The sequence below is a fragment of the Diadema antillarum genome, unplaced genomic scaffold (genome assembly GCF_040938485.1).
Source record: "Diadema antillarum isolate AM-2024a unplaced genomic scaffold, OU_Dant_1.0 seq00000562_RagTag, whole genome shotgun sequence".
Classification (NCBI taxonomy): domain Eukaryota; kingdom Metazoa; phylum Echinodermata; class Echinoidea; order Diadematoida; family Diadematidae; genus Diadema; species Diadema antillarum.
The window spans coordinates 1,551,135-1,565,889 of NW_027271501.1; the positions used below are offsets into that span (position 1 = coordinate 1,551,135).

Sequence of the window (14,755 nt, forward strand, 5' to 3'; positions counted from 1 at the left end):
TTAAGTGGGCAAAATAAAGGGAAAAGCTCCTAAATGTATTTTACATAGTGTAGATTTCAAAGCTCAAGAAAAACAGGGGTTTTTAAAATCTCATTATTAAAACGTTTGTCCTTCACCACTGTTTCAGGTTGGACCTTTGTCAGACAGTTGTCAGTATGCTCAGACAGTTTTTGTGTGTGCTCATTAGAATTGAATCAATTGTATGCCCTGTAGATTGCACATACGATTTTAAAATCCCATTACAGGACATTATTGGGTATTACAGAGCATTACAGGGCACAGATTGAGTAGATTTTACAACTGCTTTTCATGCTTTCATTTACACATGACCTCTGTTAGCCATAGCATGAATAATACCCATTATGTGAGAGCTGACTTTCAATGCAACCAAAGTCTTAGCAGTGGTACTAACAAACTACACAACTAACATGCATGACTACTTCCTCATTGTTGTACAGGATACAAGAAGTCAAGAATTCTTTTACACAAACAAAATCAACTGTTCCTGCCATATGCGGGTTATTTCTTTCTCTAAGCTTTCTTGGGAAGACCTCTTGTCTTCTCCATGAAACTACAACTTCCTGGCTACCGCCTGATTAAAGGCACTTATCCTTTTCATCCCCTGCAGGGCCCCTGTAAAACTGACTAACCTCCAGTATATTTGTTGCTAAGACTCTTCCTACCCAATGTCTGAATAATTTACTGACACCATATCCTTCCCAGTACAAATACTCCACAGGCTAAAATCAAATCTCCCATTTCTTTCATGGGTAATTTACACACACATCCCCATGAAGCCTATCTTATTTTGTATTAATGTTCAAAACTGAAGTGTATGTTTTTTACAACAACATATTCCACTGGCAAGCAAAATATATGCAGGAGGCAGAACTGTTGAACAGAATAAGGAATCGGGTTACCATCATACATGAACCTCGCATTTTGCTCCCACAGCACTGGGCCATATGGCAGCTCAGTACAGTGTGCATCATTCCTAGCACACATGACAGAGTGCAACACCTACACAATATCCACTGACACACACTGGCAAAAACAGACACACCACACACTCGCTCCCACATACACACAATTTCTGGGGAAATGCATGTAATCTTCATTGCAAATGCTGTGAGAGGCGAGAGCGCATGCATGCTTTTTCCTCCACACTGCACAAAGGTGCTAGCTATATAGACAATGTGGTGATGATCACATTATTTCTCTACGAGTATATTTAGTTTTAATTGAAGTTTTGTAAGCAGTAATGTGACTTGTACGACTGTATGCAAATTCTAAAACAACAAGCACTAATCACAAAGGGTCTGATCCAAAAACAGTGCTCACTTGGACTAAATTTTCACATCAAAAGATCCGATCCCAGCACAACGAGCGTGTTTCTACTGAGAGCACCTCACATCCCTGGCATCGCCACGAATTTTGTCCAACGCAGCACCTCGTATTTTACGACCACTCGAGCTGTTTCTACTGAGCGATAAAATACGAGGTGATGCAAAGGTGACGTGCAAATGCGGCGATTCCGGAAGTCAGGTATTTTTAAGTCACAGATGTGGGTCACGCGCGCACTGCCGAACCCTGCCTGCTTTGCTACAACTGCGTCGGCTATTTTTTGACTAGCCATTTCTCTTCGTCTTCCCATCCAATATACCCCGAACTAACATACTGGTATCCTGCCACTGACTGATGAGAAATCTTTGGAGATCGAGGGTCCAGTTGAGATTTTCTCAAGGCTGCGACATACTAATGTGGTACTCTCGCGATTCGAGACAATATAAAATGAAATAACTCGGTGTAAAATCAAGTAAGTAATGAGGGCTTAGTAATGCAATAAGTTAGGCTGTTAATCACGCGAACAATAGACGATGAATGCCACGATTCACATGTAAAGTAACGTATAGGGCCTATAACACATACACTAGCGAGTTGGTACAAACAAAGCATGATGCGAACACGGTCGCTGTGTGTACACACGTATTTTGTACACATGTGTCGAAGGAGTGTGTGCGATGAACCGATTGAAAAGCGCGGGGAGAAATTCTAGACGTCCGATACACCACGAATTTCGCTACCCGGTGTGTTTCTACTGAGAATCGTCCTTCGCGTCACCACGCATCGACCACCTCAATAGATGGACGACGGAGCACCTCGCATCAGCCGGCATCGGCCACTACCCGATCTGTTTCTACTGAGGAAAAATTCGAGGTGTCACCACGCATCGGCCGGTATCGGCCGGCATCGGCCGGTATCACCACACATCGGCTGGCATCACCTCGAATTTTCGTCGCTCAGTAGAAACACGCTCAAAGATGAACCACATTAAATAATGTGTTTTCATCCCTGTTCAATGATGCATAGAATTAACTCACTCTTGTAGGTTCATTGACATTGTACCAATTGTGTAACACAATGATATATATAGATGCATGATTGTTATGATTAATATATGTATGGTTGGTTGTCAACTGTTCATGGGGGAGGGGATGGGAGAGAGGGGGTTGGCATCTTGAAAGAGCTTTAATACCCATACGGTGATAGGGAATTTAGTATTGATTTTTGTTTTATAACTTTTCTCTGTAGCCTCATTGACATCAATAGCTTTGACAGGAAGCATGCACTGGAAAAAAATGTAAAGCCAGAAATTTTCGCCTGCATTAAATTTTTGCAAATATCATGAGGAGCCAAGATTTGCAAAATTACAATGCATGCGAAAGTTCTTGTTTACACTATGCATTGAATTACAGTGGCAATTTGCAAATATTTCACGCTGCTAAAAAGACCATCTGCTCCAAATCGCGAAAAATTTCATGCCACAAATACTTTTGGTTTTACAGTACAAAAATATGCTTCTATATTTTTGTGAGCATAATGTTTCGCGAATTGAGACTTGTCAGACAAGTTAGGAAGTGGTTTCATTTGCAATGGAGAAGCACAGCAAGTGACAGAATGAGAAATAAGTATTATTCCTCGCAGGACAAACTTTACACTGTTTCACATGTGTACCAAGAGTGCGTAATTTGAATCATGATTCTAATTTAACACATCGATGGAATCATGATTCAAATGATGAGTTTTGGCCGTTTGTATATAAACTGAAAGAGTGAAGGATAATTCCAGTTGTAATTCTAATCATGATTCAAATGATGGTCTGACTGTGTTTTCCAATCATAATTTTCCAGAATTACAGAATAATCGTGCAGTTGGTTTGACCTCTAAGTTGTGTTTTGGGGGGCTGAGTATATGGTGGTGACCTTTCAACTATTTCCGCAGAAAAACCGCGCTCCTCAAACGATCGCAGTGCAGTCAAAGTGCATGCTAATTGCTACTTTAATACCGCTCAAGAGTGACTGATGGAAACTTTGAAAAGAAGCCACACATCCTCTCCTCACTCTGAAATTCAAAACCACAGAATCCGCACAGCCTTCCTCGGTCATATGTACGAATGATAATTATAATTGTAATTGTAACTCAGCATTGCAATTACATTTTTTGACCCGTGTGAAAACGGCCTTTCGATTTCCAACCTTAGTTGAAGATGATTTGATTGCAGAGTATTTGGTAACTGGTGGCCATTTTATCAGTAGACACGTAAAATTCATGAAAATGAAAACATAGCAAAATATACCACTCTCACAGTACTTACCATTTCTGCCTCCTTCTGGAATTCTGTGAGAGTCTTTTCATATCCATTGGAACGAAGGTAATCTGAAATTGCTTTATTCCTGTAAGACAAATGAAAGAGAAAATACATGAGGGTTATTAGTCATAGAGCTAATGGTGTTTTTCAAAGAATTAAGAACAAAAGAAATACATCTGCGTAAAATTCGGTGGAATCAATCAATAACCGGGCAAGTCCAAGCTATTTTGCACCAGTAACGCGTGGGACATCACAAGAAGATTTAGCCCTATATTGCACTGTTAAAATTGAAACTTCATATGTTGGGTTGCTTTTGATAGCTACGTAGTAGGTATCTTCGTTCAAAACAATAGAAATAAGGAGAATCACGCGTTCAGTATTTAATTTATGCAAATTTATTCTCCAGTAACGCCTGGGACCACAAAAATTGTCCTTATTTTCTTCGTTTACTTTTATCTCAATTATTGTGAAAATACTTGGTATACTATAAAATCATTACAAACATCTTTTTCTACAACAATAACTGTACCTGAAACAAAACATTTCAGAAAAAATCATGAAACTGTTTTCTCTCAAGGTCAATTATAGAAAGATAGGTATAGTAACGCGTGGGACAAGTAACGCGTGGGACATTTTTGTCACTATGAATATTGTGATGTGAATTGCACATTTGCTCAGAGAAACTTTAATATGGGGTACTAATTATCTAAATAGATGTATTTCTAATAAATTCTTGCAAATTCAAATGATTTAGACCCACCAGAACAATAGATATAATATAAAATGTGAAATACCTGTGTTATCCTTTATTTTTTTACATTTGACTTTGAATGTGACCTTGAATATAGCATGTAATGATCTTTTGTGAATTATTTATCCAAAGTGGAACTTTTCACCAAATTTCAAGTCAGAATTCAGAAAATTACAAAAAATCCCTCAATAATGTACACATTTCCCATAGAAGACTAAGATTTAGCACACTTCCATTGACTTGTACACAAATCGTCCCACGCGTTACTAAAATGTCCCACGCGTTACTAAATTTAATTGAAAATTGCAAGAATGAGATTTATCAGACTAACTTTTTATCTCTTGGATATGATTAGGTCCATTGTGAATTTGGTCTTTTGAAAGTTTCAAGTCAATGAAATCATTAACTTTTATGCAAATGAGAAAAAAATGACCTAAAAAAGTAATGCGTGGGACATGCTAATTTTGGCCCATCCCTCATTTGCATATTTAATCAGTTGAGAAACTGAAAATCACAGTCATGATAACTTGTTAGTCAGACTTAAGGTCACCATACTTATTTTCATAAAAACTTGTAAAAATTAAGAGATATATTTTAAAATGCAGAATTTTTGAATGTCCCACGTGTTCCTCTAAATTTTAATTTATGCAGATTAATTAATTTATTGCTGGTTATGTGGAAGGATTTTTACTTTTTCTTTTTGAAATTCATGTATTTTAACTTCTTAGCTTTAAAATGATACCAAGTTTATGTAGATTGACCCATTTTGAATTTTCAGTCTTGTGTGATCAAATAGCTTGGACTTGCCCAACCTCAAGATGTTCTATGGGGACATATATTCTCACACATTATGTACCTCTGCAGAATTGACTGTAATCTTGTACAATGACTTTACATCTGCAAGTTCTCCTGAGAAATATGTGCTAGTCAAACACACCAGTACATGTATCCACATCAAAAATATGATTTTACTAAAAATTTTTGCATACAAACCAATGGGAGAATTGTGAGGTACCGTAAAGTTCCGTGTATAAGACGCACTATTTTTTCGTCGTAAAACATTGAAAATCGGGGGTGCGTCGTATACACGGGTACAGTCAAATCACGGAAAAAAATCTGTCATGTACACCCAATTTTATAAGGCCAACTTGGGGCCATGTATGCCCATCGACGTTTGGAAGGTAAGCAATCACTAAAACTTACGGATAAATGAGCGATCTTTCAATCTGGACACACACAAAAGCTGCAAATACGAGATAAACTTACATCGGCCTTGTGCAGTAACGATGTATCAATCTGGCCATAGACAACAGCTGTAACAGCACTGCTGTATGCTACCGATGTCAGTCTACCAAGCTACCAGCAGCCAACCTAGTAGCTGGAATACGCGATGTACAGGTATCATTACTAAATTACCGATACCGTAAAACTTATCAATGTACTAGTATCAATATGGCCATAGACAAAAGCTGTAAAATACGGAGTAGGATCGACACTACTGTATGTCACCGTAAATATGAACGATGTGTGAAGCATGCATGCATATCCATGCCGTTCGTTTGCTCTTCATTTCACGAGGCCAGCTAGGATAGCATAGCTACACTGTAGCTAGCTAGCTAGCTAGCAATCCTTTGGCAAAGGCAGCAGCTGCAGAGAGGCTTTTGCAATGGACTCATGTGCACACAGCGATCGGATCTTATCGCGCTTGCCCGTTGCGCGCTGTGTGTGCAAGTCCATTGCTCTCTGTGTGCGTGTGCTGAAATTATAGCGAGCTGCCTTTTGCAAAAGGCTAGCACTGTGCATACAAGCATGGTACAAGAGACACAGATGTTACTGGTAATCCCTCCGGGCGAAACAACAGTGAGTGTAATTACCGTACGCACCGTACGTCTTGCCGTATGATCCCTCTGCTACACTTGTTGATGTTTTTCTTATTTTTCGTAATGAAACTTCCAGTCTGACATGCATCAATATGCGAGACACCCTCTGCTATGTATGACAGCAAAGATCGTACTGTACACTCATGAGTACGATATGCATGACACATGTACCACGATTGAAAGGCGAAACAATAGCAAGTGAGTACCGAGACAAGTCTTGCATTTTGCGTCTTCCATATTATTTTTGCCGATGTCCGATGAATACCGTTAAAAGAAAGTATGATAGGAAACGAAAAATAAAGCAAATACATGCTGCATTGTAGGGAAATTTTGAGCTGAAATAATATGTATGACACACGCAATATTTGCGTGGAAATTTTCGTTGTTTTTTTTTTTAAATTTTAGGTCCGAAAGTAGGGGTGCGTCTTATACACGGGTGCGTGTATATGTACGCTTTTATGCACATTGAACACTGAAGTACTAGTTTGTATTGTATTCACAGATCGTATCAAATTCTGTCTTATAATCTCGCAAATAATAGAGCTATCTTTTAATCTGTAACTTTACATTTGATAAACGGGATTCTTCTGCAAAGTGGCCTAAATGCTGGGCTGATGATACCAAATGACGAAATTATGGAAAACATCCATAGATGAAGGATGTGATGTGGGTGAAGTTCCCAACAGACAAAATTCAGTGGAGAGCATGGAAAAATCTGCCTCGCTGGAAAGACCACTTTGACCTGAAGTTAAACTCATGTATTTGTTCGAGACATTTCCAGAAAGGAATGTACAATCAAAGATCCTACACCATCTAGGATCTTTGGTACGATTTTTCAGAACCTCAAAACCGGAAGTATACGTCCCAAAAGCGATCGATCAGATATGGGTATTGCAAGGTGATATCGCTTGATATCGGCTGTATGCGAAAGGGAGAATTGTACATGTTGCTTCTAAGGGAAGAGCAGATAAAGCACATTTTGATTTAAAGCTACTATTTAACAATGGGGCAGTGATTACGCAAATGTTCAAATTATCTTATATATATTTGATGCACATACAGTATGTACTGTAAGTATAGTTCAATTGTATCACAAAACACCCTACCTTACATGTACAAGAATTATGCAATAAAGCCACAAATTTGAGATATCATTTTTTTTTTCAATAAACCATCACGGTGACAGTTTATTTCAGAAACAGTTTTTAATATTTACAACTATTGTTCACATTTTTCAAACATTTACACAATGTTATTTTACTGATTAAAGATAATAAAAAGTTTTGGTACCTCAAAAGCTTCCCTGAATTTCCTTGTCTTGGTTTGTGTTTCAGGTTAAAGTACGTTGTCTGTGAGAATTACTCGCCCCAAAGTGCTCTCATGTCTTAGTAATCATGCAATAATGGTTTCGTACCAGAGCCGACGCTGTCCAGCGTCGATAAATATTGTACGAAACCACTGACTGCGACCAGCAGCGTGCAGCCCATTGTACACATAGCTAACTGCGACCAGCAGCCCCATACGCATAGCGTTATGGGGCTTCGCATTGTAGCGTTCAGGATCATGACGGAATTAGTATCGCGGGTAAATGTCAACTTAAAATCCAAAAATTTCTTCGATTTGAAGACTTACCAATTAAGTTGAAGTATTGAAAACAGGCTTCGAACAACGTTTGGTTCTGCCAATAGTCCCTTTCTGTTCGAATTGATGACTGAATGTGACTCGCTCGAGAGGACCTTGGGAGAGCTACATACACTGGATACCATGGCCAGCGCATGCGCATGTGCACACAAACATCTTATCCGTTCATGGATTTGAAATTTGTGTGCATGTGATGTGTTCGCACGCACTGGCTGTAGTATTCAGTGTACTGTATGTAGCTCTCCTAAGGTCCTGTCGACCGAGTCACATTCAGTCATCAATTCGAACAGAAAGGGACTATAGGCAGAACCAAACGTTGCCCGAAGCCTGTTTTCAATACTTCAAGTTAATTGGTAAGTCTTCAAATTGAAGAATTTATGGGATTTTAAGTTGACATTTACCCTGCGATACTAAATCTGTCATGATCCTGAATGCTACAATGCGAAGCCCGATTACGCTATGCGTATGGGACTGCTGGTCGCTATGCGTATGGGGCTGCTGATCGCAGTTAATTGCATGATTACTAAGACATGAGAGCACTTTGGGGCGAGTAAGTCTCACAGTGTTAGTTATATGAAAGGTACTTTAACCTGAAACACAAACTAAGACAAGGAAATTCAAGGACACTTTTGAGGTACCAAAACTTTTTATTATCTTGAACATATTTCATACACTGTATATTATTTTTGTTCCTAACTCATATTCTAGAACTATTTAAACTGGAGTTGTTGTTTTTTTCTTTCTTTATATGATCTGCAAAAGTTAGCAAGGTGCTTGAAAGTTCGACAGGTACATGTATTCTCATGTAGAGCATGGCCTAAATCACCTTGAAATAACAAGACATCACAGATCACAGAAAAAAAAAAAAAAAGCTGTATTGTCGCTGATGCATTCAAAAGGGATGGGATTATTTGGGGGTTAGATTCATGATTTAAAATGATATTCATCTGTATGTAACTCAAATTTCTTGACATTGTACAAACACAAATTTAGCTGGTGGGTTTTGCAATAATTTGCTTTTTTGTCACTGCTTTGTCAATCATAGACAGTATCTAATCTCTATGAAGTCTATCTCAGCTGAGCAGACGAGACACTCTTGCACTTCTATTTGGGGGGAAATCTAACCTCAGTAACCCTTCCTCTCTGATTCGAGTACCAGAGAACCATGAGCGCTTCCCATATGGGGAGCAAAACGGCATAACACTTTCAGCAGACCTTAACATGGATCCTGTGCTGGAAGATGCATTATCAGCGTCCATGGCTTGATGGAGGAAAATGCGTGGCCTCCCTAACATACATTAGCCCTTATTACTGGTCGCTGGTGAAAAAGGTTCCATTGTACAGATGGTGTCTTACTGCAGATGCGAACACTGTCTGGCATACACTGTAGGTGTATGAAGTGTGTGTGTGTGTAATGTGGGGGGGGGGGGGAGGGGGAGGGGTCCGAAACATGCAAAATCCTGTTCGCTGCTCTGTGGAGTTGAACAGTAAATGGCTACGTACATGTACATTGTGTCTCTATAATAAAAATGTTAATCACAACTTGGACTTAAGTACTTAGGTGAAAGACATTGTACATGTATGTAGTCTTGCAAAAATACATCACACATGAGCCCCCCCAGCTGTCTTGTGAAGACCCAAGCCAAGTCATCATGTCTGTCCAACATCCTCACTTGGCAACAGAACAGCAGATTCTACACCAATGTTCGAGTTGTTTAACTTGCAATGATCTCTTACAATGTAACTGCAGATCATATATTACCTGAAATTAAAACAATGAAAAAGACATCCATTTGTAGAAAAAAAGCATCTACAAATTGTATGAAAGAGGTTTTTTTAATAAAATGAGCAAAGGTGCATACTCAGAAATATCCTGATTGCACCATAAAAAATGACCCCCCCCCAAAAAAAAATACATTTTCTAAATCAATCTTTATCCAATGCAAATATTATGGTATGCCTAATCAAACAGTCTTGCCTATACCATGGATTACTACACCTATCATTATTTCTCTAACTGTTTGATAGCTACTGTACCAGTATCCTATGGTACAGCAGTCGGTCGATGAGTGCATTTGCACTGATGGTGAAATACATCTATCGTAGTACTGTATATGACAAATATTTTGCGAGGTTTTTATTTTCGTGAATTTTGCGAGTCACATGCTATTCGCAAAATTAAAGAGACATGAAAATAATGACTCTTATCCTGATATAATGTGATGCACACGTATACATTTCTCAGTTCAGACCAGTACACCACGATCGCGAATTCAACCACTCGCGACATTGTCGGGAAGTCTCGATTTGCGAAAATTTAGACTAACTAAATACATGGCGTACACAGTACACAATGTACTGTATGTGCTGATATCTTGACCAATACTACATAAAAATTAACATGAAAAAATTACATGTACAGTGTACATGTGTGCATTTTGTATAAATTTGTGACCATATGAAACAAACATGTGGAGTGTCTAAATTTGCATATGTTTGATGTTTGACAGCTATCCTTCAGCGGTCAGTCATGGGTGCATATGTATACTGACAGTGAAATACCCAGGTAACTTGAGCCAAAATTTGCAATGTATAAGTATTAAAGAGCACAAATACCTTGTACAAATACGTCATGAATTACTGTGGTATTCAGGGTTGTAGTTCAAACTTTGCACAAAATAGGCATGCAAGATATGAGTGTAAATCATTTTGCAAAATAACACTGATCAGACGGTGGTGTATTTCTAATGTGACCTGACATACTTCTTGTCTTTTCCCCACTGAAGATACATTGTAGTGTATTAAAAAAAATATGCATGTACAGCGCTTACCAGAAATGCCACGTGTGATACTTGTAAGTGAGAACGGCACCAAGCGAATAACCATGGTAGCTATTACCATGGTTGTACATTTCACCAATGAGTAGTGCCAACAACTATACTGTATGGTATCTATTCAAATACATTGTAGCATGGGAATTCAAATGTGAATGCATCCAGCTAGTAAAGGCACTACAGGCATTTACCATTTGCAGATGAAATGAAACCCCAGCTTTACTGCTTCACAATAGTTCTAACATGTGAGTTAAGGACAGAATCAACCAATGTAAAAATATTAATTACAGTTGTAGTATAAAATAAATCAATGTTAATCGTTGGACCTGTACAAAATGTAGACAATAGTGAATAACATTGTTTCTAGAATCAACCATCTGCAGTAATGGTTTATTGAGAAAAATAGTGATATTTCCTTTAATACATTTTAGGCTTTATTGCAAAATTTGTATGTGGTAGGATGCTTTGTGATAAAACTGACCTGCACATAATGCATCAAATGTCATTAACTTGTACAGTTTTAAATCACTGCTCCCAATGCTAAACAATACCTTTACGGCTGCTCTCTTGACTATTCAGACTACAGTGTACTCCCGTTATTTAACGGACACAGTTATAACGAAATTCCGGTTACAACGAAATAGAAATTCAGGCAGCAACATCCACTCTATGTATTTCTACTGTTTATTTGTTCGGTTATAACGAAATGTCGATATAACGAAAGAAAACTGCCCATCTCGAGCAGTTCGTTATACTGTAAAAGTGGATATTTTCGCGCGACTAATTTTTCGCCCTTGGCTGGGTAAGAAGAGTTTCGCATGTTTTTAATTCCGCAGAATCAGGATATCACGCACAGGAACATATGGCAAGCAAAAATATTCGCGCGCTTTTATTTTCGCGCTAGTTTCTGGTTGCGCGAAATGCGCGAAAATTTCAACATCGCGAAAATTTCCACTTTTACAGTAACGGGAGTCCACTGTACTGTGATATTTATGGCATCATCCAAATTTAGACATTCAAATGATAGGGCTGAAGGTAACAAACATCAAATTCTTTCATGTTAATTCTTTCAATAAAGGTCAAGATGTCAGCATGCGTTTAATACAATGTAAGCATAACAGTACTCATCTGCAATTGAATTACCCTGACTCTAGAAATTCAGCAATGTGTTGTTTACAAATCAGCACCACAGCTATCACCCATGACTCATATTTTTTGGTTTCCTGTCTATAGATGCCACAGTCTGGACAGAAGAGTTCAACATTCACAGGTGTACAGTATAAAGAGTCAAGCTCAGTCTTTTCCGATAACAAGCAGAAAATAATTCTACAGTTCTCCTGACTGTAATTTCCTTTTATTGGACAATAACACTCACTGAGTGGTACAGATATCGTAGGCCTGCAATACTACAGTATATCGAATTTTGACGACATACAGCTGTACTTCAATCACACTAAAGGAGACAACTTTGATAATAAAAGACACAGGAGAGAGAAGACGGGGATAGCGATGGACAACTAAATGATGGATACGTTTCGGAGAGTATTTGCGACAGAGGCATCTAGATTGGAAGCCTGGCTCTTGCCTTCATTTACTGGCCAGCCCCAGTAATTGGTTATTCCATAAACATCAACTCTGCGCATGTCCTAAATTTGACGTGCATCTCGAGACATCAGGTTCTAGTTGGCTCAGTCAGCTTTGGGCCATGGGGTAATTTTGATGACGATGTGCGTGCATATGATTAGTGCAATCTATACAGCACATGCTGCACGGGCTATAAAAAAGCTCCTTGTCCACAACTCACATTTTATGAATTCCAAAAATTGTTATGAAATTCAGCCTCTTCATTGTGAGACTGTGCCAGCTTATTCACTTTTTCTCTCCTTTAATACCCTCTCAATCTCTTTTGATATTCCCCACTCTATCCTTCTTTCTCCTTCATTTCATACCTGATTTGGGACAATTTAAATAACATACACTTTAATATTTTACGTTTTTGTATCCTAACCCTAATAAATCAAAATACATACTACATACACAAATGCATGCAATAGTATTGTGTGCACACAATTTTTCTGAAGGAAACAAGTTCTACTGACTATATATGAAAACAATACCTGTATGCACATTCAATACAGTACTTGTAAACAAAAGATAATTAGCTTAAATGCTCTGTCATCCTGTCATTAACATGATTGCACGTACAATAAATTTTGTACATAAACACTATTACAGCCCATCTTTCAAGGTAATGAATGCACCATTGATTCATTTACATGTACTTTGTTTCCACACGAAAATAGCCATGCGTACTAGATTAATTTCAGTGTACAGCAATTTTCTACATAAAACATGTACACAGGTACAAATGTTTGTATCACTGCACTATGCATGAGTATGGAGAGGGATGTGTGTACAACGTTGTGTGCATACAATTGTACATGTATGTATTGTAGTAGACACATGTACAGTACACCATACAAGTGTATGTGTGTGAAAATGAATTGAAGTACTTCATGCGTACGAATAGATTAAAATTCACATCAATGGGGATGGAATTCAGGTCCTTTACGTCCTTTATCTACTTTTCTAAAAAGGCCCTATACATATGTAGAGTCAAAATCTTATGACATGTACAAGTATTTGATGTATCTATCATATCAATCACATCATACAGCAACGATGCACATTGGCACTAGTCCGACAATCCCTGACCAGTACAAATCATTGTCGGACCAGAAAATTTTTTAGGAATGGACCAGTGAAAAACAGAGAAAACTGGGTACCTAATGGTCCAACAGACAGGTCAGACCAATAGAAAAAAATATTGAGGTAGTGTGCAGCCCTACATACAGCAAATGTGTGATGGCAGTCAATCGCACAAACCTACTTATGTACACTTATAGTGTCTGTGAGTTAAAATGGAAATTCGGCCCAGATTCATCCGTCCTATTCATTCGATTTTAATCCTAGTAATGAAATCCCATATGAACATGAAAGAACACTTCACTTTTAATTTGTAAGGACCTTTCCTCTGAAGTGCTGTAAATCCAGTGTAGGATTGCCTAACCTATAGTACATGCACAAAAAACCCCAATAACACAGGAGTCTACTTTCACTTTATGTATGTACTTAGCAGCTTGCACATGGGTGAGTCACCAAGAGTGCTCACATGTATATACTAATGTACAATATTGTATCTCACTAGCCTCGGCTGACAACAAGGTCAAGGCTGGTCAAATGTATTATGCTGTCACATGCCATTTTCATGCTACACGTATTAATGTACATGTATGTCATCAGCTGAGAATCAGAAGGGTGCTATTGCATTTGAGCAAGATTTGAGCATAAATAAAAACAAAAAAATCAATTTTAATGAAATTAAATGTTCACTTTGAACATCAAAAGTGGTTAGATTTATCAGCACCTTTCCAAATATTGGGTAAAAAGTGCCCTTGTGGTTTTTATTTTGAACATTTTACTGAAAATGAAATAATCTAAAATTGACACCATACTGTAATGTACAGGAGATCAACCTCTACAATGGGTGATTTCAAGTTCGGTGCTACAAATGTAGTGCTAGTGCTAGTGCTAGCCCCCGAATAACAGCCTTAAATCGAGCTCCAACACCGACGGCCAGATTAACGAGGCGATACCGATCGAAATCATCGATCACCAGCACTTGGTGTTGGAATCACAGCACCGCGAAGTCCGCAGGAATCGTGCGACGAAAAAAGTGATGGCGCATAGTTAAAGTCAAATATACAGAGATGTAGCCATGACTGCTTAGTTTTAGACACATAACAAGGAAGATTGATTAAAATGCCACAAATTTCGACCCTTTTTTGAAGCACAGTTATCCTAAATTGCTCGTAGGCTCAGATTTATAAAGCCTTGCCGAGAGTGTTCATGTACGTTGGCGTGGGCGACCACTGCACTAGCACAGACTTTGCACGTAAAACATGCATCTACTTATGGACGTGAATGTGGGTTTCGCACA

General features: G+C 38.4%; 1 protein-coding gene across 4 annotated transcripts in view; it reads right to left on the minus strand.

Annotated features, from left to right (window-relative positions):
• Positions 1–14,755, minus strand: part of LOC139735050 (lissencephaly-1 homolog) — a 50,538-nt gene that overhangs the window by 29,929 nt on the left and 5,854 nt on the right. For all 4 annotated transcript variants that reach the window (XM_071645830.1, XM_071645829.1, XM_071645828.1 and 1 more), the window contains exon 3: positions 3,656–3,734. In XM_071645830.1, the coding sequence (XP_071501931.1) occupies positions 3,656–3,734 (79 nt within the window). The remainder of the gene's footprint in view (positions 1–3,655; positions 3,735–14,755) is intronic.